The following is a 26,030-nucleotide window of genomic DNA, read 5'->3' as shown; positions in this document are numbered from 1 at the left end:
TGTCTAGCCTTCATCTCAGCTAGCAGGTCCATTCCCATCACAGGAACCCCAATATGGCGGGGTATGTGGGGGTGGTCCTTCTTCTCCACGCTCTCCTTCCTCTCCACATTCTCCTCCTCCTTCTCCTCCTCAGCAGCAGTGGTCGGAAAGGCCTCCACCTCACCATCTGTGTGGTTTGAGGACTGAGCCCTGTGGAGCTCCTGGTGGGGCTCCACCATGGCTGCAGTGGTTTTCACGGGCGGTGTCGGGGATGTGGGTGTCATCTCCTCAGTCACTGGGCTAACAGAGGAAGAGGGTGGAGCGGTGTTGGAGGAGGCAGGTTGGAGTGTAGTGGTGGAGGCGGCTCCGTGGCTCTTCTCTGAGCGGGACGTCCGGGATTTGATGAGGTTAAAGAAACCGCTCTTTCTGGACTCACGTTTCTTATCTGCTGATTCCTGCGTGCTGGAGGATGGACCTCTGACAGAGGGAAGTCTGAAGAAGATTTAAAAAAATGCATGTTGTTTCTTTTTATGCTGATGACACACAGTATTTCACTTTTTAAAAAAGTGATTTGGGGAGAATATCTATTTCACGGAGTTGTCTATAAGGAAAAGTTTATGCTTTTATGTTGTGTGCAACATCTGAATATTTAAAGGTGCTATTTGTAAGTTTTGCTATTGCTTCATAGCAAATGCTAGCATTAACAGCTGTTTACTTACCAGAAGAAGAAATGTTGCGAGTTCAGCATCGAACTTCAATCCTTCACTCACCAAGAACTGTCTTCAGAGGTGGAAAGCAACCTTTTTGTTTTGCATCTTCTTCTATCACTTTTAATTCAGACATGCTAACCAAAGTCACTGTAGCAGCCCTGAAGAAGTAGCTGCTCAGAGGGTGTATTATAATCTCTTGTATTGTAAACAAGACTGGTGAGTAAACAGCTGTTAATGCTAATGTTAGCTATGTAACAATAGCAAAATTTACAAATAGCTCCTTGAAATAGCTGCAGAAAACATCAGTTTCAGTTTAAAACAGGACTCTTACTTGAAGCTGAGTTTAATGACTTTCTTAGAGAAAAAGTCATCCAGGCCCTCGTCCAGCTTTCCCATGATGCTGTTCTGCTCTGCCTCGTGTTGCAACGAGCTGCCGGTGGCCTCCCGCTGAAGGACCGGTGGTGGCAATTAAACAGAAGGATTAGAGATGAGACTCATTTACATCTTAGGTGTTTAACTTATTATACTTAATTATAATTAGCATCTTTGTACCACCTTTATCATTAATGTTTTTTTAAGTCTTTTGGTCAATGGTCACATAATAGATTCTTTGGTCCATTACACAGACATTTTTTGACATGCTGGAAAGGTACTGTGCAACATAATACCATAATACGATAGAGTTGTTGTATTTTCTATTTTCAATTTACGAGTTTTGGAAAAAAAAAAATACATTCTTGACAATAACTTCAACAATAATTCGGTTTTTATTAGCTCTGCCATGACTTCTTTATATTTAGATTATATGGTAAATGCGAAACAAATAAATGTGTGATGGTGCTGAAAAATTCTGGGATCACTTGCTGACAGAAACCTACAGGTGGTCTGCTGGGTTTTGTCCTCTTCTTGGGTTTCGGTCGTAGTTTGGTTCGATGCTCCAGCGTCTTGTGCTCCACAGGCGGCAGCTCGCCCAGGCAGAGAGTCTCTGTGTGCGCGGAGGTCGGGGGAACCGGGAGGTCTCCATGGTAGGTTGACATTCTGTCCGATGGCTGTGAGGGAGGAGGAGGAGGAGGGGGGTCCTCAACATGGATAGGAACCTCCTCCAGAGCTTTGTCCAGGTCAAACTCCATCTCTGTAACAGAAGGCATCAAAACCATGTGAGAAAATCATAAATCAATATGAGTGTTTAGTGCAGCCTCCTGGTGGAAGCAAGACACACTGATACTAAATACCAAGACTGACCAAAAATCTGACATTTCTGAATTTCTTCTTCTTTAACTATTTATCATCTCCAAACAAGTTTAAGGTATTTTTTTTTAACATGTTCTTTAAGTAACCACTCACCAGTCTAGTAAATAAAGATAATATATATGTTTGAAATGTTTTGTTTATAAGTACACATGGTAGCAAAATCATGGATATATCACTGATTCTGCAGAAAGTTTCTCTTTTTGAGTTTTAAACAAATAGCAGATACTGTCACATATAAAAAAGGAGGATTTTTGAAGGATTAAGACATCACTACACAGATACACAAATACACATTCCTTTAGATATGATGGTGTCAAATAACATGGATGAAATATCATAAAAACTGTCATATCAAAAGTGGCCAGGAAGTAGAATTAGAGCTCTTATCCAGAGCCGACTAATTATAATAAAAATATAATCAGGAAATATCAAGGGCACTGCATATGCTTACAGACATATAGAGAAAAGGGGACTATGTTTAGTTTAGCACACTGACTTTAGAGACACTAAGATTTTCTGTGTCACTCACCGAATGCCACAGAGACGGGGCGCAGCATCCTGACCAGAATACTCTTCCTCTTGGTCATCTAAAGAAAAAACATCAGATTTTGCTTTTGTTTTATTTTCACATGAACACATACAAATTCTTGTCACAGTATTTTTACCACCACACTGTACTGCAGTCTTCTCTAAATATCTACAACTCATCACACATATCCATGTTTTCCTACCATGCAGGTGTCCATGTCCTCCAGCCCATGCTGCCGGTCATGGCTTTGTTTCTGCTCCCGATCGTGGTTGTCTGGTTGGAGAACCGTCTCATCCAGGACCTCTGTCTCCATCTGAGGCTCCTGGCGCAGCAGAGGCTGACCCTTCCTGATTAGGTGGTCAGACTGGAGATGGAGGGAGAAAGGAAGGATGAAAGGACGGAAAGACAAAACAAGAAGAAAAGACAGACAGATAAAGAGGAGACTCACCAGAGTGTGCTGTGATCTGGACAGAGACTCCAGGATCTCATCCACGATACGGTCTGACAGAAATGACGCCATGCTGAGCTTCACTTCACTAGATTACAAGGAAAAACACAAAAGACACAACAAATGCCATTTACTTTTCATAGAGGTCTTCGAGCAGATCCACTGCCTAGGACCAGGTCTCAGAGCCAGTCTTGACTTTGTAGTCTCACACTGTTCTGAGTCAAGTCAAACCTGTCACTGCAAGTTTTGAAAAACCATGTGTATGTGTTTAATAATAATAATAATAATACATTTTATTTGGCAGTGCCTTTCACAGCACTCAAGGACACTTTACAGAAGATTAAAAACACAATAAAAATAATAAAAACAACAGACAGTTAAAAAGAGCATGGCCTTATAGCTCCAAGCTAACCAGGTGTTAACTGTTATACATCTGTTATAATCTAAGAACCAGATGATCAGCTTTATCATAGTTAATTGAATAGATTGATTTTAATGTTCCCCTCCCAATCATCATTGATATTTAAAATGTGACAGAAAGAAATCAACAAAAATTTTGTTTTAACAACTTTTTCTCCACCCAGTTCTGTTACAAAATGTCTTTTGTGGGTTTGTCCATCTATTAGATAATCATCAGATACTTAACTAACCCAGCCTATTTTTATTTATTTATTACTTTTATTTCATAAGGAAGTCCCACTGAGATAAAAAAAATCTTTTTTTACAAGAAAAGACCTGGTCAAGACAGTAGCTGTACACACTCACAACATATTGAAATATAAGATCAAGTACGACACATACGACATGATACATAAATTTACAACAATAAATAGCAAGAATCACCACATTTCTGTATTTAGTTTGTATAATGAGAATCAGCACAGTGACGTCACAGAAGATCAGTTTGTTATGGAAACACATGACAGATATATTTATCACCTTGAAATCTCACCAGCTGCAGTAACACAGCTAAATACTGGACTGGAAATATCACTCATGGACTTCTTTTCTTATCAAAAATAAAGGCAAAAGCTTACAAATAAACCAAAGACTTGATCAGACATGCGCTTAAGAAACCTGAACAGTCAGACCTGATCTTGTTGATGATGTCGACCCCGGACTGCTCCAGCAGTGTGGTGGTGACGAAGCTGCGGGGAATGGTCATCCGCCCCGCCCCAGCCCTCAGCAGCTCCTGACGAAGGCTGCTCCTCTTCATCACAAGAGGACACAAACCCTCAGCAGCGTCCACCATGGACACCAGCATTGTCTGTGGGAGGAGGACCCGGCTCAGTTTAAACCTCACACTGTTTAAACTCTGCAGCAGTTACTATGTATTAAAAGCAGCTTAAAGCTTCTGTGTGTTTAGTTCAGCACCTGTAGCTGTTCCTCCATCACCCTGGCAACCTCTCCAGCCATCGACTCCAGCTTGTCCTGAATAGCTCCGACGCAGGCACCCCTGGCCCCGCCGCTCCTCAGGTGGTACAGGTTGGGGAGCAGCTGGAGTTATTGAGACAGAGCTTGACTTAATTCTGTTTTTTGTTTATTTTTCATCAAAGGAAACTGTTGACTTCTGAATCCAGAAAATCTAATACCAAAATAATTTTATTATTGTCGTATTTAACATGCAGACTGCTCAAGTTCTGCTTTAATTTTCAAACTTTCAGCCTGGCCCTTACAGGCCTTACAGCCTGTAACCCAAACTGTGCAGAGGAGAAACTGCAGTGACTTAGTTTCTGTCCCTGCTGCTTGCCAGGTTCAATCTCCAACTAGTTGGGTCGTGACATGAATTAAATGGAGATCACACAGAACAGGCTGTCTTCACAGGAAGACCACGTTGGGGAAAACAGCTCCAAGCACCTTGGAAGCAACAACCAGGCAATTTACTGTTTAATGATAGCTAATTCAAGCTAGCTGCCCTGCTAACCTATTCATTAACTCTGTTCCCCTCGTGCACACCATATGTCGGCCAAATGTGTCTCTTGACATTTTCAGTTGAAGGGAGCAGAGACCACAGTTTAAGAGATCTTCTTACCGTCTTGGAGTTCCTGGCGTCCTTCATGAGGTTCTCTGCCACCTTCATGTCCTCCAAAACCAAGCTGTTCTCTGTGAACCTCAGAGAGTTCAGGTGATCCTGCACCTTCACGCACATCATGTCCATCATCTATAAAAAAGGGCACAGAGAGCTCAGTGGTCAGTGTCCGATACTAACTAAACACAAGGTGTGAGAATCCTTGTTGCTGTTCCTGCCTGTTGTGTGGTGGTGGTGACTATTCCCTGCTGAAGCCTGTACGCCTGCTCCTGCAGGTATTTACGTGTCTCATGGTTCCTGAGCAGGTACTGCTCCATCTGCAACACAAAACAATAATCTTACACAGTGGAGACTTTTTAGAAAGCATCAACAATCTACATAAAGCTGAATGTAACCTTTAGTAAGGCGTCCTCTGTCTTCTCGGGGTTCGCCTTCAGTGCCTGAGCAGCGTCCATGATGGGAACAGGCATGAAACGAATGGTGTAGTTCCTGATGTGGAAACAAATTTAACATTCGTTTTTTCACACTACTCCAAAATCTTGGAGTAATCTTAGATCAGGATTTGTGTTTCAAACCCCAAGTGAAGAAAGTTGTGCAGTCATGTTTTTATCATTTGAGAATTATAGCCAAGGTGAAGTCTTTTATTTCAGCCACAAACCTGGAGATGCTTTTATTTCCTCCCACCTCAACTACTGCAACTCCCAGTATACCTGTCTCAGTCACAAATCAATCCACCACCTACAGTTAGTTCAGGTCTTAGCATCTCATCAATCATCAATGGCGGCCCGTTTATTTTATTTCAGGATTGATTTTAAAATTCTTTTAATTACATTTAAGCACAGGCTTGGGCTGGCCCCTCCCTTTATTTCTGAGCTTTTCTGAGAAGAAATTTGCTGTACAAACAAATAAATAAAGTATTATTATTAATAATATTATTACTATTAAAACGCTATCTCAGGGCTTGAAACATGACAACTTCATACTCACTTCTCCAGAGCAGCAGCGACGTCCTGTAGACCCTGCGGGCTGATGCTGTTTCTGTCCCACACCACTGTCCTGCACACATATGGAGGAGAAAGAAACAACTTTTTAATAAAACAATCCTTTGAGAGATTTCACTGATTTCTGTGGTAGAAGGCACAAACATTCATTTACATTTTTGGTTATTGACATTTTAACAGTTTTCAGATTTGATTTCCTCTATAATTAATTTCAAACAGGAACTTGTTTCCTTGCTCACCTGAGTTTGGTGTTGATCTGCAGGGCTTTGGCCAGCATCTTGGCTCCCATGTCTCCCATGGAGTTCCCACTGATGTCCAGTTTGGTCAGAGAGGTGTTGCTGCCCAGAGCGTTGAGGACGATGGAGAGGTCGGCTTTCAGCTTGGAATCAGCCAATGAGAGTGAGGTCAGCGGCTGCAGAGGAGGAAAAGAGTGAAATGATTTTACAGGCAGGTCGTTTATTGGACTAATTAATGCTTCAGTTTGAAATAAAGGCCAAAATAAATGTAATACAGAGAAGAAGAGATTGGATTTAATTTGGAGAAACACACAAAAAAACTTTTAATTGATGCTGAAACGTTTCACTCACTGATTCCTCCTCTTGAATCATGTGAACCAGGGTGTCCAGGACCGGAGCCACATTTCTGCAGGAAAATGAGTACACAATTAAAATGCAAAATGCATGTAGTCATTCAGGAAGAATGTGCTGACAATAATTTCTGAAAATTCTTCACCCACTTGGATTTGATGTTGTTGAAGTTCTTGCCCAGCGACAGGTGTCTGATGGATCGGTTCTTGGCCAGCCAGACAAGCAGAGTGGTTAGATCCATGTCCAGACCTGAGCAATGCATCACAGAGACATACACAGGTCATGATCAGAGTCAGTGCAGCGTCATCACAAAAGTTTCAAGTCCAAAAACGTCCTCACTGTTATCTGAAATGTCCAAACTGGAAATGTTGGGGATTTCAGCGATACAGCCCTCCAGGATCTGGGAGCCTCCTGAACGCAGCTGAGAGCAAAACCAGGTCAGTTTCTTTAAATCTTTCTTACTTTAGACTGACTTAATACCCTTTCAAACAGAGTGTGGGTGTGTTTAAACATTGTGTTTCTATGAGGTTCTTGTCAGTTTTACCTCACAGCAGCTGAGATCCAGGGACACGTCACTGAGGTTGGGGTTGCAGCCGAGCCCCAACAACAAGGCCCTGCACGCAGGGAAAAAAAAAAAAAAAATCACAAACAACAACTTACAGACATCAGATATTAAGTCAACGACCCTCAGCCTCTGATGGTCAGCACACTCATATATTGATGTTGAAACCACTTAATCAGAATGGCTCAGGAGGTAGAGCAGGTCGTCCACTAATTAGACGGGTCGTTGCTGCTCCAGGCCGGGCAAGATACTAAACCCCCCCCCCCCCCCAATGGCTGTCCCATCAGTGTATGAGTGTGCGTGGGTGTGATGCATGAATTTGTCAGTGAGTGGGGCATGTGTTGTAAAGCGCTTTGAGTGGTCAGTAAGACTAGAAAAGCATTAGATAAATACAAGTCCATTTGATATTTTGTCAAATACTCAAAGTGGAAAAAGTGTCTGACACGCTGCTGTGAGTCAAGAAATGAACGTGTTTCCCCTTTTTCCAATGGATTTACTCCTGTGTGACTGAAAGTTGACACAGTATGGAGAATCCAGATAGAAGCTCTTTCTCTTAATTCCAAGGGACCGACAACAGATGTTTACTATGGCTTTCCTTCCAAAAATCTTTTTGCTGTCAAACTCTTAGAAATATCTACTTGTGACATTCAGCCAACCGTATATGAAGGGGAAACAGATGCTGTGTTAGATTCAGAGACAATAGATAAGAGCCAGCAATCCATCACACTGACTCTTTGTCTGATTGTGTTTTGGAACTGAGGGGTTCACTGCCATTCATTGCCACCAGTTGGGAAACCTTTATGTTGTTTTAGTGCTGTGCGCCTTGTTATGAATCAGATCTTGGTGATGTTTCCGTACTTCAAAGCCTCCAGTGGCAGCCTGGTTCCTGACAGACTGACTGAGCTCAGAGCCTGAGCACAGCTGAAGAACTGCTTGAAGGATGAAGGGATTTCTTTACACTTCCTGTGTGAGTGTGAGCAGAGATGTATTAATATCAACACAGTAAGAGCACAGACTATGTTTAACTGACTGGACGCTACACTCACAAAAAACAACACAGAATTTGTTGTAAAAGTAATCTGTCCTGACTTGATCACTGATGGATCAATAATATTTTCTCCAAAGCTAATTACTCTTCTAATCAGTAGTCTAGTCAGTTTATAGATAGCATCTGTCATAATGTTGGATACTGTTTATCTGTTGTCAGATAGTCAAGTGTAAGTTTAACATCTTGCCTGTGAGAGAAGACGGTCTTTGACATGTTGAGGACAGAGAGATGCTTCAAAGATCCTCTGAGCAGAGATGCACAAACCTAAAAAACAAAAAACTGAGCTTTAGCAAAAGAGGCTGAAACTGCACAAAAAACTCAACAACTTGGATTCAGTTACTTTTACTTTCCAGTTTAGCTTTTTCTTACAGTAAAAATGGATCATTTTGAAAGTATGGTCTTTGTTAAATTTTACTCTTTGATTCAACCACTCAAAGCCATATAAGTGTGTCTGTTTGTGTGTGTGTGTGAGCTGCTTTTACCTGCTCCAGAGAGCAGTCACTGTTGGACAGATCCAGAGCCTCCAGACAGTTTGAGTGACTCAGGAAGCTGTGCAAATTCTGTGAAGAAAAAAAAACTGAGGCTTGAGCCATGTCCATCTTTAGTTTAAGCTTTACAAAACTGTGGAACTGTGGAGTTGAGGCTGGACATGAGAGAAGGAGTGGCTGCGTACCGGTAGGTCATCGCCTCTGAGCGAGTTCCCCGACAGGTCGAGGTGTGTGAGGGTGGAGGCGACAACCGGGTTGGCACAGAGAGCGTGACAGAGGCTGTTCACACCTGCAAAAAAAAATTACAAACATATTCTCCTGGAAAAACTGATTCAGGATGATGATGATGATGATGATATGCTGCAACAGCTGTTTCTTTCCTGTGTGTTCACCTTTAGGAGACATAGAGGTCCTGCAGAGGTTCAGGTGCTTCAGGCCCATGGGCAGCTTGGCGAGTTGAGCGCTCAGAGCAGCAGCACCTGCAGAAAGTAACATTTAGTCACTAAAGGTATTAGACTCTATAGAGCTCAAGGTTTCCAACATGGCCACCAGAGGGCGCATGACTTCATCTGAGAACATCTGTAAGACTGAACAGCTGTTTCAGAAAGACATGTTTTCAACCACTGGAGATGATTTTTATGAAGATTCTTCAACACAAAAAGGGGCAGTAGAGGAAAAATTACAACATTAAGTCAATGGTAATGTAGTAAAGTGGATGTGGATTTTGCATAACGTAGCAGAAACAATAATAAATAAATCAATCAATCTAAAGTCCAATGTCTGATCAAGAAACTTTCAGGAAACCAAGATAACCTACATTTGCATGCCAAACCTTGTCTACACAATAAAAGCAGTGTGTGTGTGTGTGTGTGTGTGTGTGTGTGTGTGTGTGTGTGTGTGTGTGTTTTAACCTTTGTCCTCCAGTGAGTTGTTGCTCAGGTTGAGTGTGTGTAGCGTGGAGGCGGGGTTTTGTGACAGAGCGCTGGCCAGTTTCTGAGCAAAATCACTGAAGAAGACAAAGAGCAGATATCACAATATCACACCGAGCGTTCAGTTTTACTGGGTGTGTTACATTCTCACACTTTCAACATCACACATACTCAACAGGCGACAAACCTAAACTCAGTCTGCACTGCATGGACTTTGAGTCCTGGTAGAAAAAAAGTTTATTTACTCTTATTTAAGAGTCAGATAAAAAAAATAAAAAAAAAAAAAGGAAATTTTTTAATGCACCAATCAGCTAACAAGGAAAGTTCAACTGGGAGGATTTGAACATGTACAAAAGACGACATGGACATCAGGTCTCTCGTTAGACCTCTGACCTTTTGAGTCCAGCGTTTTCCAGCACCAGCTCCTCCAGCCGGCTGGACCGAGCCACCACTCTGAGGATCTGGTCGCACACATCTGTCGACTGGACGGCAGAAACACACAACACACACACACGCCTTTAATTTAATTTCACTTCAGTGAGATCATCAGGACGCATAAATAGAATTAACTTAATAAATATCGTGTTGCAAGTGATTTCTGTTTGTTTTTTTGACTGGAATATAGTCTTATGTTAATTAAAGAAGCAGAGAAAGATCATTTTCCACACATGGGCACAAAAGTTTTTTCATAAGAAATTGTATCTACTACACCTTTTATCTATTTCTAAATAAAAAACCAGACAGTCAGGTGTACAGGTGTTTGACTCATTGGTGCAGTGGGATTTCTGGGTAAAACTGAACTGCGCGTTGTTACCAGTTTGTAGTCTTTGGTGGAGAGTTTGGTGAACCACTGGTTGTACTCCAGAGCTGCGATGATTGCCAACAAATCCCTGCAAGGAAGAATAAAAATAAAAACACAGGTGTCAGCTCTTTGGAGTGATAATAAGAATAAACTTTATTCATGTTGCTATGTGATGTCCAAAACAAATAAAAATAAAACAATGAACAGTCATAAAATAAACATGAATAAAATGTACTGCATTGTTAAATCTATAAAAAAATATATATATATATATGTATATATATATATATATTTATTTTATATTTGATCAAAATCTTGAAATTCATGAACAAAGTCACACACACTCAATACAAGATGAAACCAAAGGTGTTGAGTAGTGAACTTACCTGTTTTCCAGGTGAACAAAGTCCTGCAGGTTGAGCTCTCTGGTGTCCTGAGTCAGATAGATGGTGTCCACGTCCTGAAGGAGATGGAGACAACAGGTGAGACAGACAGAAAAGCAAAGAGGGGAAAAAGCTTCATAAGGGTGCGTTCAGGTACAACACAAAACGGTAGATTGTAAAAGACAAAAGACAGATGAGAGTCCAACTTCAACTTGAGGATCAGAGGAAGAGAAGATCTGATTTAAAAGTCATTAAAAACAGAAGAAGAAAAGGTGAATGAAAGAGTTGATGAAGAATAAAATGAAGAAACACATGAGGAAGAAACAAAGATAAAACAAAAACTAAGGGAAAGAAAAACAAACATATATTTAGCAGAGAAAGAAGAAGCAGCAGAAAAAAGCAGAAGAATAAACACCTGAGGTCAGAAACAGCAAAAACTGTATAACAAGACAACAAAGCAGCAGATTGAAAAACAGGAAGAAGATGAAGATGAGAATAAACTGGAAACAAGAGAAAAAAAGCAGAAGAATAATAACAGCATCTACAGCACCGACCCATTGGACCTCCTCTCTGTATGGCAGACCCAGGTAATCACACACACACCAGTACTGATGAGAGAAACCCCCTGAAATTAAGAGTCACATGACAACAACTTTTAAGCCTTTAAACACAGACGCTTTCAACATGTGACTGGATCTATCTTCAACATTTTGAGGCTAATTTACCACAAGGCCCCAGGTCAGCGGAGCCCTGGTCGTCCCAGAGGGCCTGAAGGGCTGCTGTCCTCTCCGGAGGCTTCAAGCTCATCTTCCTCATCACCTTTCTTCCTTACAGAGAGAGGGACAGAAGGAGGAAGAGGAAGGAGGATAAAGGATGAGAGAGAAAAGGAAATATTAACCTCTATATTAACCTCTAAACTTCATGAATCCAGCAGTAAAGTATCTTCCAAAGACAAAGACAGCAAACCACTTCATCCCAGACAGAGGGAGGAGAAGCCATTGACATGACAACCCTGAGTGTAATTTACATTTAAGGAGCTCTTCGTAAGCAACTCACTGACAGTGTGAGGAGTTTCTATTTTCCTTTCTTTCCAGCTCTCTGAGGTGCACCTCTTTGTTCCCATCCTCTCAGTCTCAACATCCCTATGTATACATCTCACAACCCCGATCATCTTGTAGCTCTAAGTGCTGGTTGTGTGGTACCTACACAGGTGAGCCCACGGGGCAGATCCGGTGCAGACAGCTGCCGATGTGAGCGATCACCTCGTCCGCTTCCTCCACCGAGGCCAGCCGGAGGCTCCATGGACCGCGCTCGTGCTCCAACACCAACTGCAGGGGGCGACGCACAAAGGAGCAAAAATACAGATATTCCGTGGTGTTATAATATTTCCATCAGACTGAGCAGGTAAGTGCAGGTGAAACTAATGATCTTTCCTGATCACCATGAAGGAAACAAGGAAAAGACTGTGTCAAGAGACTGAACCTTGACACAACTGAAACAGACTTCATGAGATGAGGTTCAATTTATCAGTTAGATAAGTTAGATGATTCCTAGAACAATACACAGTTTGCTTGTGTGTGTGTGTGTGTGTATCGTGAAGGAATGTGACAACTCCAAAACATTTAACTCTTAACTTCACTTAACTCACCCTTTAATTTCCTCTTTACTCTTGCTGAACCGTAGGCTGTGTTGACAGACATCAGTGATTGTGTTATCTGTAAGTGTGTATGTGCGTATATAACTTTTAAGCTGCGGTCCAGGTGTGGCCAGGTGTGTGTGTAATACCCTAATAATGCACTGCCCACTGCGCATTAGTGGTTCCTTGTTTGTGTGTGTACCTGAGTGGGCTTGTTGCTGCTGATCCCCTGGATATCCAGGTAGCTGAAGGACTGTTCAACCTGAAACAAGCAGGAACAGACAGATAATGAAATTCATTAACATTTCAAGTTAATCTTGTATTTCAACATCTTAGTCACAGAGGCATTACAAGGTCAACATGTTCTTTCTTTTCTTTTCTTTTTTTAATTTTGGTTCGACAAATCACAAATAAAAAGTTATTTGTCCCAAAGGAGAACTTGCTTTCCACAATGTGAACACTTCTCAGGGACAAACTGGTTGATTCTCCTCCTGAGAACTGAATTATTTTCCAAGGAAATGTACCAGACACAGACAGTATGTGAGCAAATTCTTTCTTTAAAAGGTCCGATATTGTATAAAGGTAGATTTCCATGTCTTCTTTGATTATAAATCAAGTTTAGGTTCTTTATTTATACCGTGAAAGTATCAAAGTGCTCCGTCCACAAAGAAATGGACACAGCCTGTATTCAGAAACTGAGCTTTATCTTCTTATGGATCAACACTTCAGGAAAAGTGTAAAATATGGGACCTTTAACTGGATGCAGAGAGATTTCAGGTATGTATGTATACATGACTAAACTGTCTTTTAATGTATGTTGTTGTTGTTGTTTTATTCCACAATAAACATTATGATACAATTTCAAAAACTAACACTGACATGTTCATTCAGACGCTGAGTTTGAGCAAAGTGGAGAGAAGAAAGAAAACTCGAGTGAGATAGAAAAACATGCGACAGACGTCCCACTGTAGTCTGGATCTGAGCCCACAAAGCACCAACTGTGTTTCAGAACAACAACTGAATTTAACCCATTAGTGCTTGTTAGCAGATCTGATTAGCACACTTGCTAAAGCATGTAAGTGTCCCCCATCCACATACTTTTGGTTGAGCTGCTTTTCCAGGTTTGGCCTCCTTTGTACTTCAAGCTCCAGCATACAATAATGTTTTAGATTATAGTCTGCTTCCAACTTTGTGGCAACATTTTTGGGAAGGCCTTTTCCTGTTTGAACATAACAATGACCCTGAGGACAAAGCCAGGTCCACTTAGAGCCAGAGCCTTGACCTCAGCCACAACCAACGGCTCTCGGATGAACTGGAACACCAACTATGAGCCAGACCTCATAACCCAGCATCAGTGTTGGACCTGAATAGTGCTCCTGTGGCAGAATGGGAGAAAATCTCTGCAGCCTGGTTCAGAAATCAGGTGTAAAGCCTGAAACCAGATGAGTGGAGGCTGCTATAGCAACAGATTCATGCCCATGTCTTTGGAATGAGCTGCTCAACGATCACATATGGGAGGAATGCTCAGCTGTCCACATACTTCTGGCCATGTAGTGTGTCAAGCTGAGCATTAGCGCCTTCGCTAGATGAGCCTAACATTTTTCTAGGTCAACTAAGCCGAGTCTCATCGTGCTCCGACTTGTTTTGGGGCTAAAGACAAGACTATGTCACAATAACCTCTTTCTCAACAGACAGAAAGCTTCAGTGAGTGGATCTGCATCATACATGGTGTGTACAAGGTGTGCACATGCAACTGCAAAGCCTGTGCAGTCTGAATGATTTTTATTGAGAGATATATACTGATATTAAGCAGGGTTATTCCAAGTACCTGAATAAGTCCAAGGGAGAGGAAAAACATCACAGAGACAATAGGAATGTAAAAAAACACGATCTCCAAATCGTCTGTAGAACAAATGTCTGGAGCAGAGTCAGACCCAACCTCACACACATTTCCCTCTGAATCCAAAGAGAGAGAGAGAGAGAGAGAGAGAGAAAGTATAAATAATAGTGGATTCTGAGCTCGCTGCCAAAAGAGAGTGAATGAGAGAGAGAGTGAGAAAAACAAGAGAGAGAAAGAGAGAGAGAGCGAGAGAGAGACTACAAAAGTGGGAGGAAGAGAAGAGAGAGGGAGGGGGTAAATATAACTTTCTGCCTGAAAGAGAGACAGGAAGATTTGAAAAAGAGAAAATGAATAAGAAATGTAGAGAGTGGATTACTGACAGAGAGTGAAACAGAAAGAGAGGAAGAGAGGGAAAAAGGGAGTGAAGGGGCGAGGGGCGGGGGGCATAAAGGAACAGTGCCCCCCTCCCTTTCCTTGCCAGCTGTTAAATTCCTCCATTGTCTTTTTTTCACCCTCTGCTGCCTCTCTGTGCTGGGACAGTACACACTGAGGAACAAACCAGCCTCTGTTTCACTCTCTCAGACACACACACACACACACACACACACACACACACTTAGAAAAACCACTGGCCCGCTCTGGAACAACAGATCAGGGGTCAGCTGGCAGAAGCAGTTCAGCAGATTTTATTCAGAGGTTATCTACGTTTCATTTGCGAGTGTTGCTGTTTTTGAGCTCTAATACATCATCTGACAATTTTTATATATTCTGTAAGAGGCCTCCATACTGTTGACAGGAAAAGTTTTTTTAACACCTGACTGTGCAGACAGAACTCAGAAACCTGAATAAGAAGCAGAGAAATTAATCTCAATAGAATTAAGAGTTTTTTTTAAATAAACTATTTCAATTAACCTTAGACTTACATATATAACATTTATTTGTTCAGGTAAACTTATTGTGATCAAGGAATATTTTGCAAGGTAGTACTGCAGAGACAAGGAAAAACAAACATGGCCAGACATAACAAAAGCACATATAACATAATTTTACCCTGCAGGGCTGAGTTCACTGTCCAAATGTGGACGAAAACTGCACAGCATGTGACAGCGTGGAAATGCTGAGCAAAAATCATTAATAAATGATTTATCATCAACTGTATCTGAATTGTATCAGATGATGGTTCATAGTGCAATAGATTCTCTTTTACTCTGTTTTTACTGATGTTGTGAAAAAACGTCCTGGACTTTTTTGTAATAGAGTGCCGCAGGAATGAGTCCTAAAACCCGGAAATTAGTTTGCATTTTAGCACTTCCAGTTTCTTTGTCCCTAACTCTGGGTCTTTTTCTCTGTCTGTGGTTAACACAAGCTCAAGACGTCATCACACCGAACATGAAAACCAATATTCTCACCAGTCCTTTACAGCCTCGTTGTGTTTATACTCAAGCTTTTGCGAACTATTACTAACTTTGACAGAGGAAAGGCTTTTGTAGAAGAGGTCAGAGCGCAATCAAACTAAAAGTTGAAGTTTGGTGGTGATGACGTTGAAGTCAAGTGACAGTGGTGTCGTTCGTTTATAACCTGACAATAGCTTTTTACTTCTGGTGATTGTATTTAGGCTTCACAAAAGTGATGTACATCTGTGAAGATTATCCAGCTGAAGAAAACATGTAAATATCATAAACTTTTGTTCGTCACAGTGCTTTTGTTGTTGTTGCAGTAATTCAAAACACATGTAAAAACCCCACTGGCTTTTTGTTGAGGGAACACTCTATTTCTCAGGGACTGAAGCAATTCAAGGTTTGTATATAATCAGTGTATCAAGTGTATGATCAGTAAATGTCTTTGGTAATCTATTTATTTTACTAACTTCACATTATGATTTCTGTGTAATGAAGCTGTTCATACATAATCACACAATCCGTGTGATCATAAAGTTGTAGAAATGAGGCAGATAAAAAAATTTTGTTGTGCAGAGCCTCTGTATGAGCAGACTCCAGAGCAGACTCCCAGTTTCACCCTGAATCAGACTTTCCCACTTATTTATATGCCATCTGACCTGATTCACACACTCTTCAGTAAGAAGAAAAAAAAACAAAACAAAACAAAAAAAATGGATGGTTACCAGAGAGCCATTAAAATAGAGGCTGAGAAAAAGGAAAAAGTCGAAGTGTCGGTTCACTTCTCTTCTAAATAATAAAAGTCTCTGATGAACCATTAAGCAGTTTATGAAGCTTAAAACTGAGAGGTTCACAGGTTCACGCTCTAAATATGAAATGGTTTCTGTGATTTATAATCTGAGGTATTTGTATTTTTAACTTAAGTTTGTTCGTCTATGACTTGAAAATCTAGACAGACCAGGGTTATTGTCTTGAGAAAAAGCGTGTACTAACTGTACTAGTGTACTAGTGGTTACTAACTATCCAGGGAAAGTGTTGTTAATTTTCACTGTTACGTAATTTTTATGACATTTGTCACTTTCTTACATAAGGACACTCTTTATAGAATTAAAAAAAAACATTTTGTGTTTACATTTTTACTGTTTCCAGTATGTGTTTATCTCTGTCTCTCTCTCGCCCTCCAGGTTGAACTTTTCTTCCTCTCGCTGTTTTCCTTTCCCACAGGCTGTGTTCTCACAGCTGCATTGTGGGTAAAACTATCAAATGTCTCCATATGGTGGGACCTGTTCTCATCTGGGTAGAGAGACATAGAGAGAGTATGAGTGAGAGAGAGGGAAGGGGAAGAGAGACTTCAATATTAAGCCAGATAAACAGAGAACTAAGAAGAAGTAGAGGAAGAATAAAATGAAGACACAGCACTAATGTGGGTTTACAGAGTGCATTGAACAGATAGTAGGTTAAAAAGCTAAATATGTTCAAATTACAGTGAACACACAGACAAGTTTATTTTACCTAAAACCCACATAAACTGTTGTGCTGCTGGGAATAGAGCGACAAACGTGGATTAATCCGTTGCTGAAAATATTCCCCACCAAATGTCTTTGGCAAATGTTACTCAAACAGGGGGAAATGCTTTGGAGTTGTTTTAAGAAACTATATATTTTCGAGGTTTAGATTTTCAATAGGAACCAGGCTTGCAGCTGAGTGCCTCAGGTAGGCAGGTCAGAAAGTACTGAGAGACAGATTAACACCTTGGTTTTCATGGGAAATTTTTCACAGTAAGAAAAATACAGAATACTGCCATCCCTATACTTTAACAACCCAATGACTCCAGACTCCAGTTGAGCAGGGTCATCTTGAGTGTACATGAAAACCAGTCAGTAAACTTTTTGGAGTGACTGAATATTATCATATTTTATATATCATATTGTTGTTGCACTTATGATGAATTACAGATTCATTATTTTTTTAAAGGGGCTATATTAAAGTTTTCTCTTCCGCCAAATGTGGTGAAAGATGCTTGACAAGAACGTCGGCCATTGCTGCGTTTACAAGACAAGAGGTTATAATAGGTCATGGTACATCTTCAGGGCAGACTGGAGGCTACAGTGACTATGTCATTATGGGGAAGTGACAAGAGAGGCCGGGGCTAGCTGGTTAGCATGCTAACTTCAATCGAAGAAAAGACGTGATAGAGACAATAGTTAATATTGGCGTTACTTTCCACCACTGGAACCAGCTCTTGGTGAGTAAAGTAATGAAGTTTGTTGCTGATTTTGCAATGTTTCCACTAGACTGGTAAATAAACAGCTGCTCATGCTAACTTTGGCTATATAGCAATCGCAAAACTTACAAATAGCTCCTTTAACAAGACAAAGAGTCTGCAGCCATGCTAGCAGCTCTGTGAGGCTGTAGCAGTGCTTTGAGCTAACATTTGAGCCATAATTTCCATGTTCACCATCTTTGTTTAGCATATTAGCATGCTAACATTAGCACAAAGCACAAAGCTGAGGCTGGTGGGAGTTATATCTGTCTTGCATTTTTTTTTATCCTAGTGCCATCCAACAGTTGTTGAAACAGCTCATTCAAACCTACAAATGTGAAACTCATGGTGGCACTAGAGAAAAGGTTTTTACCAAAGTCAGTAGGAGTCATCCTCTGTGGGTCATGAATGTCTTCAATATTAAAATACTTTACGGCAATCCATCAAGTAGTCATAGAGATATTTCAGTCTGGACCGAAGTGGTGGACTGACATTGCCATCCCAAGAACCCTGCTGTTAGCCTGGCTAAAAATCAAAACCTAACTCCCTTACTTCTACCTGTGTTTGGATTATAGAGAGTTTAAGTGTCTGAAACGTGTCCACACTTGTTGTGGCCTCTGTTAATGTGGAATTAAAACAAGGCAAAAAGAGAGAAAAAAACAAACAAAAAAAAAACAAAACAACTTGACTCTGGAGGAACAAGCAGCAGCGTGTCCATGACCAAATAAGAAACATTCCCAAAGAGAGGGAAGAGGAGGAGCAGGAGGATGGCAGGGAAGAGGAGAGGAATAAAGGAAGGGGATGATATAAGTGATGATAAATTAGATACGAATGAGAAAGAAACAGGAAAACTGGAGGATTGGTCTCTGCACCAATGTCACCACAAAAACACACACACACACACACACACACACACACACACACACACACACACAGATTTACAAACCTTGGAAGGGACCCGAGCTGTCAGCAGATAGGCTCGATGTGATGCCAAGGCCTGAGAACAGAGACAGATTGGTCAGACACAGACAGAGGGAGATTCTCACTAAATAATGTCAATAAACATCTATAAGATCCAACTGAGATCAAGTTCACCAAGATCAAGAAATAAATAATAATAATAATAAAAAAAAAAATCACATTAGACTTAAAGGCAGTTTGATCAGAAGAAAACAAAAGTGAAAATTAAACATGAAAATAAAGTTAAATGAATAGAAATCTGCTCATTATCAGTCCAATTATGTCAGAGCAGATGTTTCCCTCCTGACCTTTCGTGTAGTTTCTGTCTATTTCCACTTGTCGAGAAGCTGGCAGAGGCCTTGGCCTCTGGAGAGCGTTTTTCACTGAGTGGGATAATAATATATATTATCTTTCACCACGTGTTGAACTTCTGTCCTGGCAGAGAGTGAGTGCACATTATGGCCGCTCGCTCAGCCTATGCCAGTATGTTTCTGACGAAATTAGTAACTTATTTTCGTCATGAGCTTGTGAGATGTTTGTGGTCTGAGTTATGGAAACAGTGCAAGATAAATGGTCCTTGTTGTCACATTTACACTGAAATGAAATTATCAAAGGTAGAGACAAAACAAAAGGGATGGAGGGAGAGTGAAAAGCAGTCGACAGAAGGCTGAGCCAGCTCTGGTATATGTATGTCACCAGTTTCGCAGAGGTCACTCCAGGTCACATCTGCTCAAGGTCAGAGAACAGCCAATAAGATATGTGCTCCTCTCTGACTGAAAGGACTCTCAGGCAATGGTGGGTGTGACATTAACCTGCCTGAGATGGGGCTGTGTCAGGAGACAGTCTGAACAACCTGTTTCAGTTTTCTAAAGTCTGGAAACAACCCGGTTCAGGTGTTGTGCAGACGTAGGTCCACGAGTCCACATAGGCAGACCGGATAATAGAAAACAGATAACAGTGAGAGATCTGGACCATGATGCACTGCTAGCAGCATTTGGTATGTAATAATGATACAGAAGGCCATGAATTGTAGAATTACAGGAAGAGGTCAATATAAAGCAGGGCGGCATGTTAAACCACTGTCTGTATGAAACCTGTGCAATTGTCACTGCTGTCAAACATAATCTTTTGGCAGAAACACTACAAGATCAGCCATTACAAGCCATGTGGCTGTGTTTACCACAATGTTGATTATAGCCCAGATACTGGATGTTTGTGACCGATTGATATTGGATGATAGTAATTTTTTAACATAACCAAACAATCTTCATATGGATCCCTTAGATTTGTTTGTTTTAAAAAACTGATATGCTCTGAGCAGGACATTTTACAGTTGAAAAATAAACATGTCAGAGGTCTCTGGTGGACAAACTATGAAATGGTGACACTGTTTCTTGTTCAGGAAGCCATCAGTATTTAACTTTCATTTACACAAACACAAACAAATCAGCCTGACACATTATCGTGAAACATTTAGCACGTTTCACCTCATTTCATGAAATTATAGCACGGGCTTCTAATCTGCTGATCTAAAGCTGTGGAATTTGTTGCGTGTGTACGCCCCAGTGTGTGTGTGTGTGTGTGTGTATATGTGTGTGTGTGTGTGTGTGTGTGTGTGTGTGTGTGTGTGTGTGTGTGTGTGTGTGTGTGTGTGTGTGTGTCCCGACACCCTGTGGCTGTGGGTTGCTTTGGGTTGCTTCAGTCAAGTCCTGACAGGAGCTGCAGTCACATTCTGGTATGTGGTCAAAGGCAAAGAAATATGTTCTAAAAAATGTGTTCAAATGCACTTCCTGAGCTGAGGGGGGCAAGAAGGTTGAGTGAGCTGTAACCAGAAGGTCACAGGTTTGAGTCATGATCTCCGCAAGTCTTTAATATTCACTCAGTGAGAGTTGAGGTGATTTCACATACCTGCAGATACTGTACATGAAACCAGATATCATACCACAGTAACACCCACTTTCTTCATCTTAGTATCTCTGCACTGAGTCCTGTATCTTTTAACAATTAATATAAGAGTTACATGTATGTTGCATTATATGTGCAACACTGTCATATGATTATAAACATTATTATATTATTTATTTATAATTTTATAAGATACGTGAGTAGTCAGGTGATCAGAGTTTCTGATTTAGCTCTTACTGAATATGCCTGTAATGTCTTAAATGACCGAACCAAAGATTCATGGTTGGGGCTGGGCTCTTTTACTCTGAGTGAGGGAAATCCTAATGATGTGCTTTCAACTTTATGCCAACTGTTTGGGGAAGGTCTTTCCTGTTTCAACATGACAGCGCCACAGTGCACAAAACCAGCTCCATAAAGAAATGTTTTTCCAAGTTTGGTGTGGAAGACCTTGACAGGACTGCAGAGAGACCATCAAACACCTTTGAGATGAACTGTCAATCAATCAATCAATCAATCAATCAATCACTTAATCAAGGACTCGTTGCGCAACATCATTGTCGGACTTCACTAATGCTCTTGTGGCTGAACTGGAGCTAATCCCTGCAGCCAGGAAAACCTTATTTGTAGTATTCATCAGTTATTTCTTAAATGCATTGTAGGTGTGAACAAGAATTGGTTAGGAAAGCTGTGAACTATTTTTGCACAAATAGACTAGACTATGAAAGAGAAAATACTACACCATAAATGCAGTGAACACAAAATATAAAATATTCATATTACAATATACATATAACATATTTAATATGTTTCTAGGTTTCTAGGATGGATTGATACGAAATATGCAAGTATTGTTACAAAGATTGTAAAAAAATAAACATTGCAAAAAAAAAAAAAAAAATCACAAATGAGACCTCGACCATGTTCTGTTATCTTGATGAGCCAACAAAGAAGCAAGACAGTGAGAAAGCGAATTCTGTGAATCAGTTTGCTCAGTACATGTTTAAAGCGTTGTATCTGTGGAGCTGCAGAGGAAAACAGGGAAGCACTGGTCTGACAGACACTGACCATCAGATCATGACTCAGAGCAGCAGCTCCTCTCAGACTCAGCTACTGTAGCCGCAGTCATTCAAAATATTTAACAACCATATGCAGTCGACCGAGAACTCAGTGCTCAGCTCAACAAAAGTCACAGGAAATGCATCAGAACCACGAGAGACAAGTTGACTGTGGTGTCAAGAGGAAGTCCTTCGAACAGACGTGTTTATAATGCACAGCGGATCTTTTCTGAGCTTTAGATGTGACACATCACCCCCCTAAATATATTTAGATTCACCATTTTAGTGCTTCCTCTACTGACAATGGAAATTCGTTGTCCAACCTTGCCGTTTTGTGAGTGCAGTGGATGGTCATATATGTAAGTGCATGTACAAGGTAGAATATCTTGATGTGTGAACAGAGTAGCCTTGTGCTAATTCTGTTATTTACCATGCTAATGTTGAGACTGAGGACAAATCACTGCTGCAGTTTAAAACTTGTCTCATTGGAGTATATTCTTAACGTCTAATAAACCTTAACTTCTCGTTACACATCCTCTCACCTCCACCTGTGGCAACAAGCATCACACTAATGCAGCCTCTTGGATTTTTTTAACCTTTTACAAGCAATGAAATTATTCATTTGTGTAATGAATCAACCGGCCGACCAGTTCTCCCGAGGAAGCTGGGCACATGAATGGGCACAACATGAATGCACAATTTGTATTTGTGTTGTGCATTTTGCATTGTGTTGACATGTCTGGGCCACTCTACAGAACAATGGCCCAGACATGACAAATTTAAAGACTGAAAACCAAACAAAAAGGACAAAATATTGAGTCCATGTGTAATGAAATTTGCACTGTAGCTATAGCATATAGAATACAAACTGGACAGTTGTCACTTACCAGAACTCTGTTCTCCACTTTGTCACCTTTGACCTCCAGCTGGACTTTGCGCCTCAGGGTTAGCTTCACCCTCCGACCCACTGCCTCCCGCACACTCTCTGCAGCAGACAACGACAACAACACCTGACAATTAACACCACAACAGCTGGAAGGATCAAATTACAACTAATTACAAAACGCACAGAGAGGGTTCAGATAGGAGATTTCATTTGTTTTCAGTCCCATTTCAGTCCTGTTCAACATTCCTGCAGCACTCAGCTAGTTGAGCTCTTGAAATAGAGCTGGTCACCACACCTCTTATTCTGGCAAAGGGGGTAATTAAAGTGGAAATGATGTGGTGTTTCATGGTGCCTTCAAATTGGGTCATGTTTACTGTGTTCATCAATATGAGTCCACATAAATAACCCTCTGTGTTCACACAGTGTCATAAGAGGATGTTTCTCTGAGTTTGCAACTTGTAACATACTCTGTTGTTTTTCAGTATGTTAAAGCTCAGGGAGGTTAGGTTTTTCTTCTTCATTCTCTTCCTTGGCCTGGTGTTAAAACACAAAAATCATTTAGTTGTTGAATTCTGTTTTAATTTTAAAACTGGTTCTTGAGTAACGTCAACAGTGAACTTGATTCGGACAAAATCAGGGAGTGTGGCTTAAAAAAAGCTGATTTTACTTGTGTGTAAAATCAAATGTCAAAGGAACCCACTGCTGTTCTTTACATTAACTATCTTTACATCACCATCTGAGCCAGCTGTGGCTCCTCAGTCGTTTGACATAAAACTGTAAAGTCTCTATATTACATTAGTCTAAATGTAGTGTGACAAGTATAGTCTACTGTCTATAGCGTATCTTACATTTTACAACCTCTGGTGTTATAGGGGATATCCTTCCATTTCAAGCAAAAATGAAAAAAAAAACATTAAATATTATGTATTTCTGCTGCATTCATTTGGTTCTGTCTACTCTGGGCAATAGTTCTGGCCGAGTATGGTGAAACATCGCTGTTGCAGTGGTGGGAAAATCCAGGGACAGATGGAGAAAGAGGGGGAGGGTGAAGAAGTAAGATTAAGTAACAGACAGAGCAAGAGAGGGAAAAGAGTTAGAGGAAGAGAGAAAGAAAGTGAGACATCAAGACAAAGGAAGAGGTAAAATGAGGGTAAGGTAGAGACAAGTGTGTGTGCATGGCAAATAGAGAGTGTTAATGAGTATGAGAGCAAGTGCCCGCCTCCATGACATCATGCTGTCCCCCTCCTCTCTGCCCAGACACATAATAAGGTCATGGGGAGGATGAAAACATTACAGCATGAAGCAGCGTGGAGGCTAATCAAAAACACGTGGACTTCTCCTTCGTTCCAAATCACTCATATAAAACCAAGGAGCTCCCAGCTGAACTGGGTGACAAACTCACTTTGCTTTGGCATTAAACTGGCATTAGTGTGAGCTGTGTCTATAGCCCTTTTTTTTTTGAATATTTCACCATCCAAATTCAAATGCAATCATCCTCACTTTTTATTACCAGCACAGCCTCTGTGCACAATAAGGACAAACTCTCATACCCTCTTCTTCTTTTAGTTTTAATTTGCTGATTATGAGAAGCATCAGGTCAGTCTGTCCTATGAAAGCCAGCAGCAGGAACTGACAACAAAAAGCCCTATTCATCAGTCAGTCCAGTGACATACAGTATGAGATTGGACTGCCGGCACCATAACAGAAAGCATGGGGCCTGTGAGTCAGCCTCACCACCCAGTGCTGGGTTTGCTTTTGATTCCTAATGACAGTCCAACTAAAAGTACTTTTCTTTCAGCTTTAGGGAGTTTTTACACACGTATATTATCTTGCTGCACTTACCTACTGTTGTTATTTATACATTCTGGTCTATTAAAATACTCACATAACAAGACATTGGACATTGGCGGAAATATCAACCTCCAAATGTCAAGCTCCAACAAGCTTTATCTAACCAAGACAGCTCAGATATTCAAAACCCTGTCTGCATCAGTGCCATGTTTAAAGTCAACAGTTTAGGCTACTTTCTCCAGCAAAATTTCAGAGATTTACAGTTTTTTTCCCCCCTCTTTCTTTTTGACACTCAGTCATCCAGGCAGTCTGTGTTGATAATATCTCACAATCCAAAGGAATTTCACAGGACACACCCCTCTCCCAAAGCCTTCTCTCTCTCCCCCACTTCAGATAAGGAAGTGGCAGAGGAGAAACTCTCAGGTAGCCAGCCTGGCCCTGGGGGCATGAAAATTAACAAGTGACTGAAATGCAAGTAGAAAAATATTGAACACTGTGATTGTTCCACTGTTAAATAAAGCCTCACACTCACTCTTATATCCCTGTAATAGTGAGGAGCGTCTACCTGTGGTAGTTTATGCACATAGTTTATTGGAATTAGTGGTAGTTTTTACCTTCTGTGGAGTCACTTCTACAATAATCCAATGAGAAGTTCTGTTGTTTCAGCAGTGATGTGTGATGACTTTATGGTCTTTAACCTCAATATTATTGTCATTTATTGTTTATGTTTATTGTCATATGGTGAATAGTATGTTTGTAAAATAAATATGAGCACTATTGTGATATTCCTAAAGTGGCTTGCAGTGATTTAATAGAGTTTGGAGTAACTTAATCGTGCCTTAAAGCATTTTTATGTCTGTGATATTCCTTTAGTGAGTTAATAAGCTTACTATCAAGTTTTCAGTGACTTAATGGTCTATGGCTAATTGCAACTACAGGATGTTACCTGAGATACAAAAGTTTAACTAACTTGTTAACTTTATTATTACACGCTTAGTTGGTTTAAATGTTTAGAGCACCTACTGCAACTCAACTGTATGAGTCGGCTAGCTAACTACCTCACCGACAGTTAACTGTTAGCTAACTAACGTTAACTTACCGAACAGCTCGTTAGGAATGTCCTTTTTTTCCTCCGACATTTCTTCTGCCGAGGTAAACACCGAAGTGGAGTCCGGCGGTGAGGACAGGAGAGGCGGGTAAACCCCACAAGAAAAGCGACTGGAGAGGGAGCTCCAGCCGGAGGAAGCGACTTCAACTACGGTAAAAGTGTAGTCCCGTTGTCTTCAGTTAATGTTGGTTACCTGTCGACACCCTGCGTACCTAACTGTTACTGTCTGCATCCATTCCTCCCTGTATACTCACTCTCTCTCTCTCTCTCTCTCTCACACACACACACACACACACACACGCACGCGTTACTTCTGCATTACACTGGTTGGAGGTGACAGGAGGGATGAAGACCTTGATTAACGGTGGTTTCAGGATGAGACATTGACCTAAAGGTGGAGATAGTCGGCGTGTATGACAACAAATCACACAAGCACATTTCCT

The 26,030-nt window shown here is 40.9% G+C and overlaps 1 protein-coding gene across 1 annotated transcript; it reads right to left on the bottom strand.

The window, feature by feature from the left end:
- Positions 1 to 116: 116 nt before the first annotated feature.
- Positions 117 to 25,670, bottom strand: LOC111230634 (F-actin-uncapping protein LRRC16A-like; the record flags this gene model as incomplete). Its single annotated transcript, XM_022757419.1, has 33 exons — positions 25,579 to 25,670; positions 22,690 to 22,787; positions 18,829 to 18,879; positions 12,585 to 12,644; positions 11,953 to 12,074; positions 11,472 to 11,569; positions 11,301 to 11,371; positions 10,750 to 10,823; positions 10,376 to 10,451; positions 9,955 to 10,043; positions 9,544 to 9,638; positions 9,025 to 9,111; positions 8,818 to 8,921; positions 8,627 to 8,704; positions 8,332 to 8,408; positions 7,955 to 8,059; positions 7,079 to 7,148; positions 6,874 to 6,955; positions 6,684 to 6,783; positions 6,535 to 6,589; positions 6,187 to 6,359; positions 5,934 to 6,002; positions 5,342 to 5,435; positions 5,165 to 5,263; positions 4,950 to 5,078; positions 4,292 to 4,414; positions 4,009 to 4,184; positions 2,918 to 3,005; positions 2,672 to 2,833; positions 2,470 to 2,527; positions 1,568 to 1,821; positions 1,021 to 1,136; positions 117 to 471 (listed from the first exon to the last, which is right to left on the bottom strand). Coding segments are annotated over exons 1-33 (3,528 nt in total), but the record flags the coding sequence as incomplete, so codon positions are not given.
- Between the last annotated feature and the right edge of the window lie 360 nt (positions 25,671 to 26,030).

This window comes from Seriola dumerili, unplaced genomic scaffold (assembly GCF_002260705.1).
Source record: "Seriola dumerili isolate Sdu_G_001 unplaced genomic scaffold, Sdu_1.0 BDQW01000276.1, whole genome shotgun sequence".
Classification (NCBI taxonomy): domain Eukaryota; kingdom Metazoa; phylum Chordata; class Actinopteri; order Carangiformes; family Carangidae; genus Seriola; species Seriola dumerili.
The sequence above is the reverse complement of the archived record's forward strand: the minus strand, read 5'-3'. Positions and strand labels throughout refer to the sequence as shown.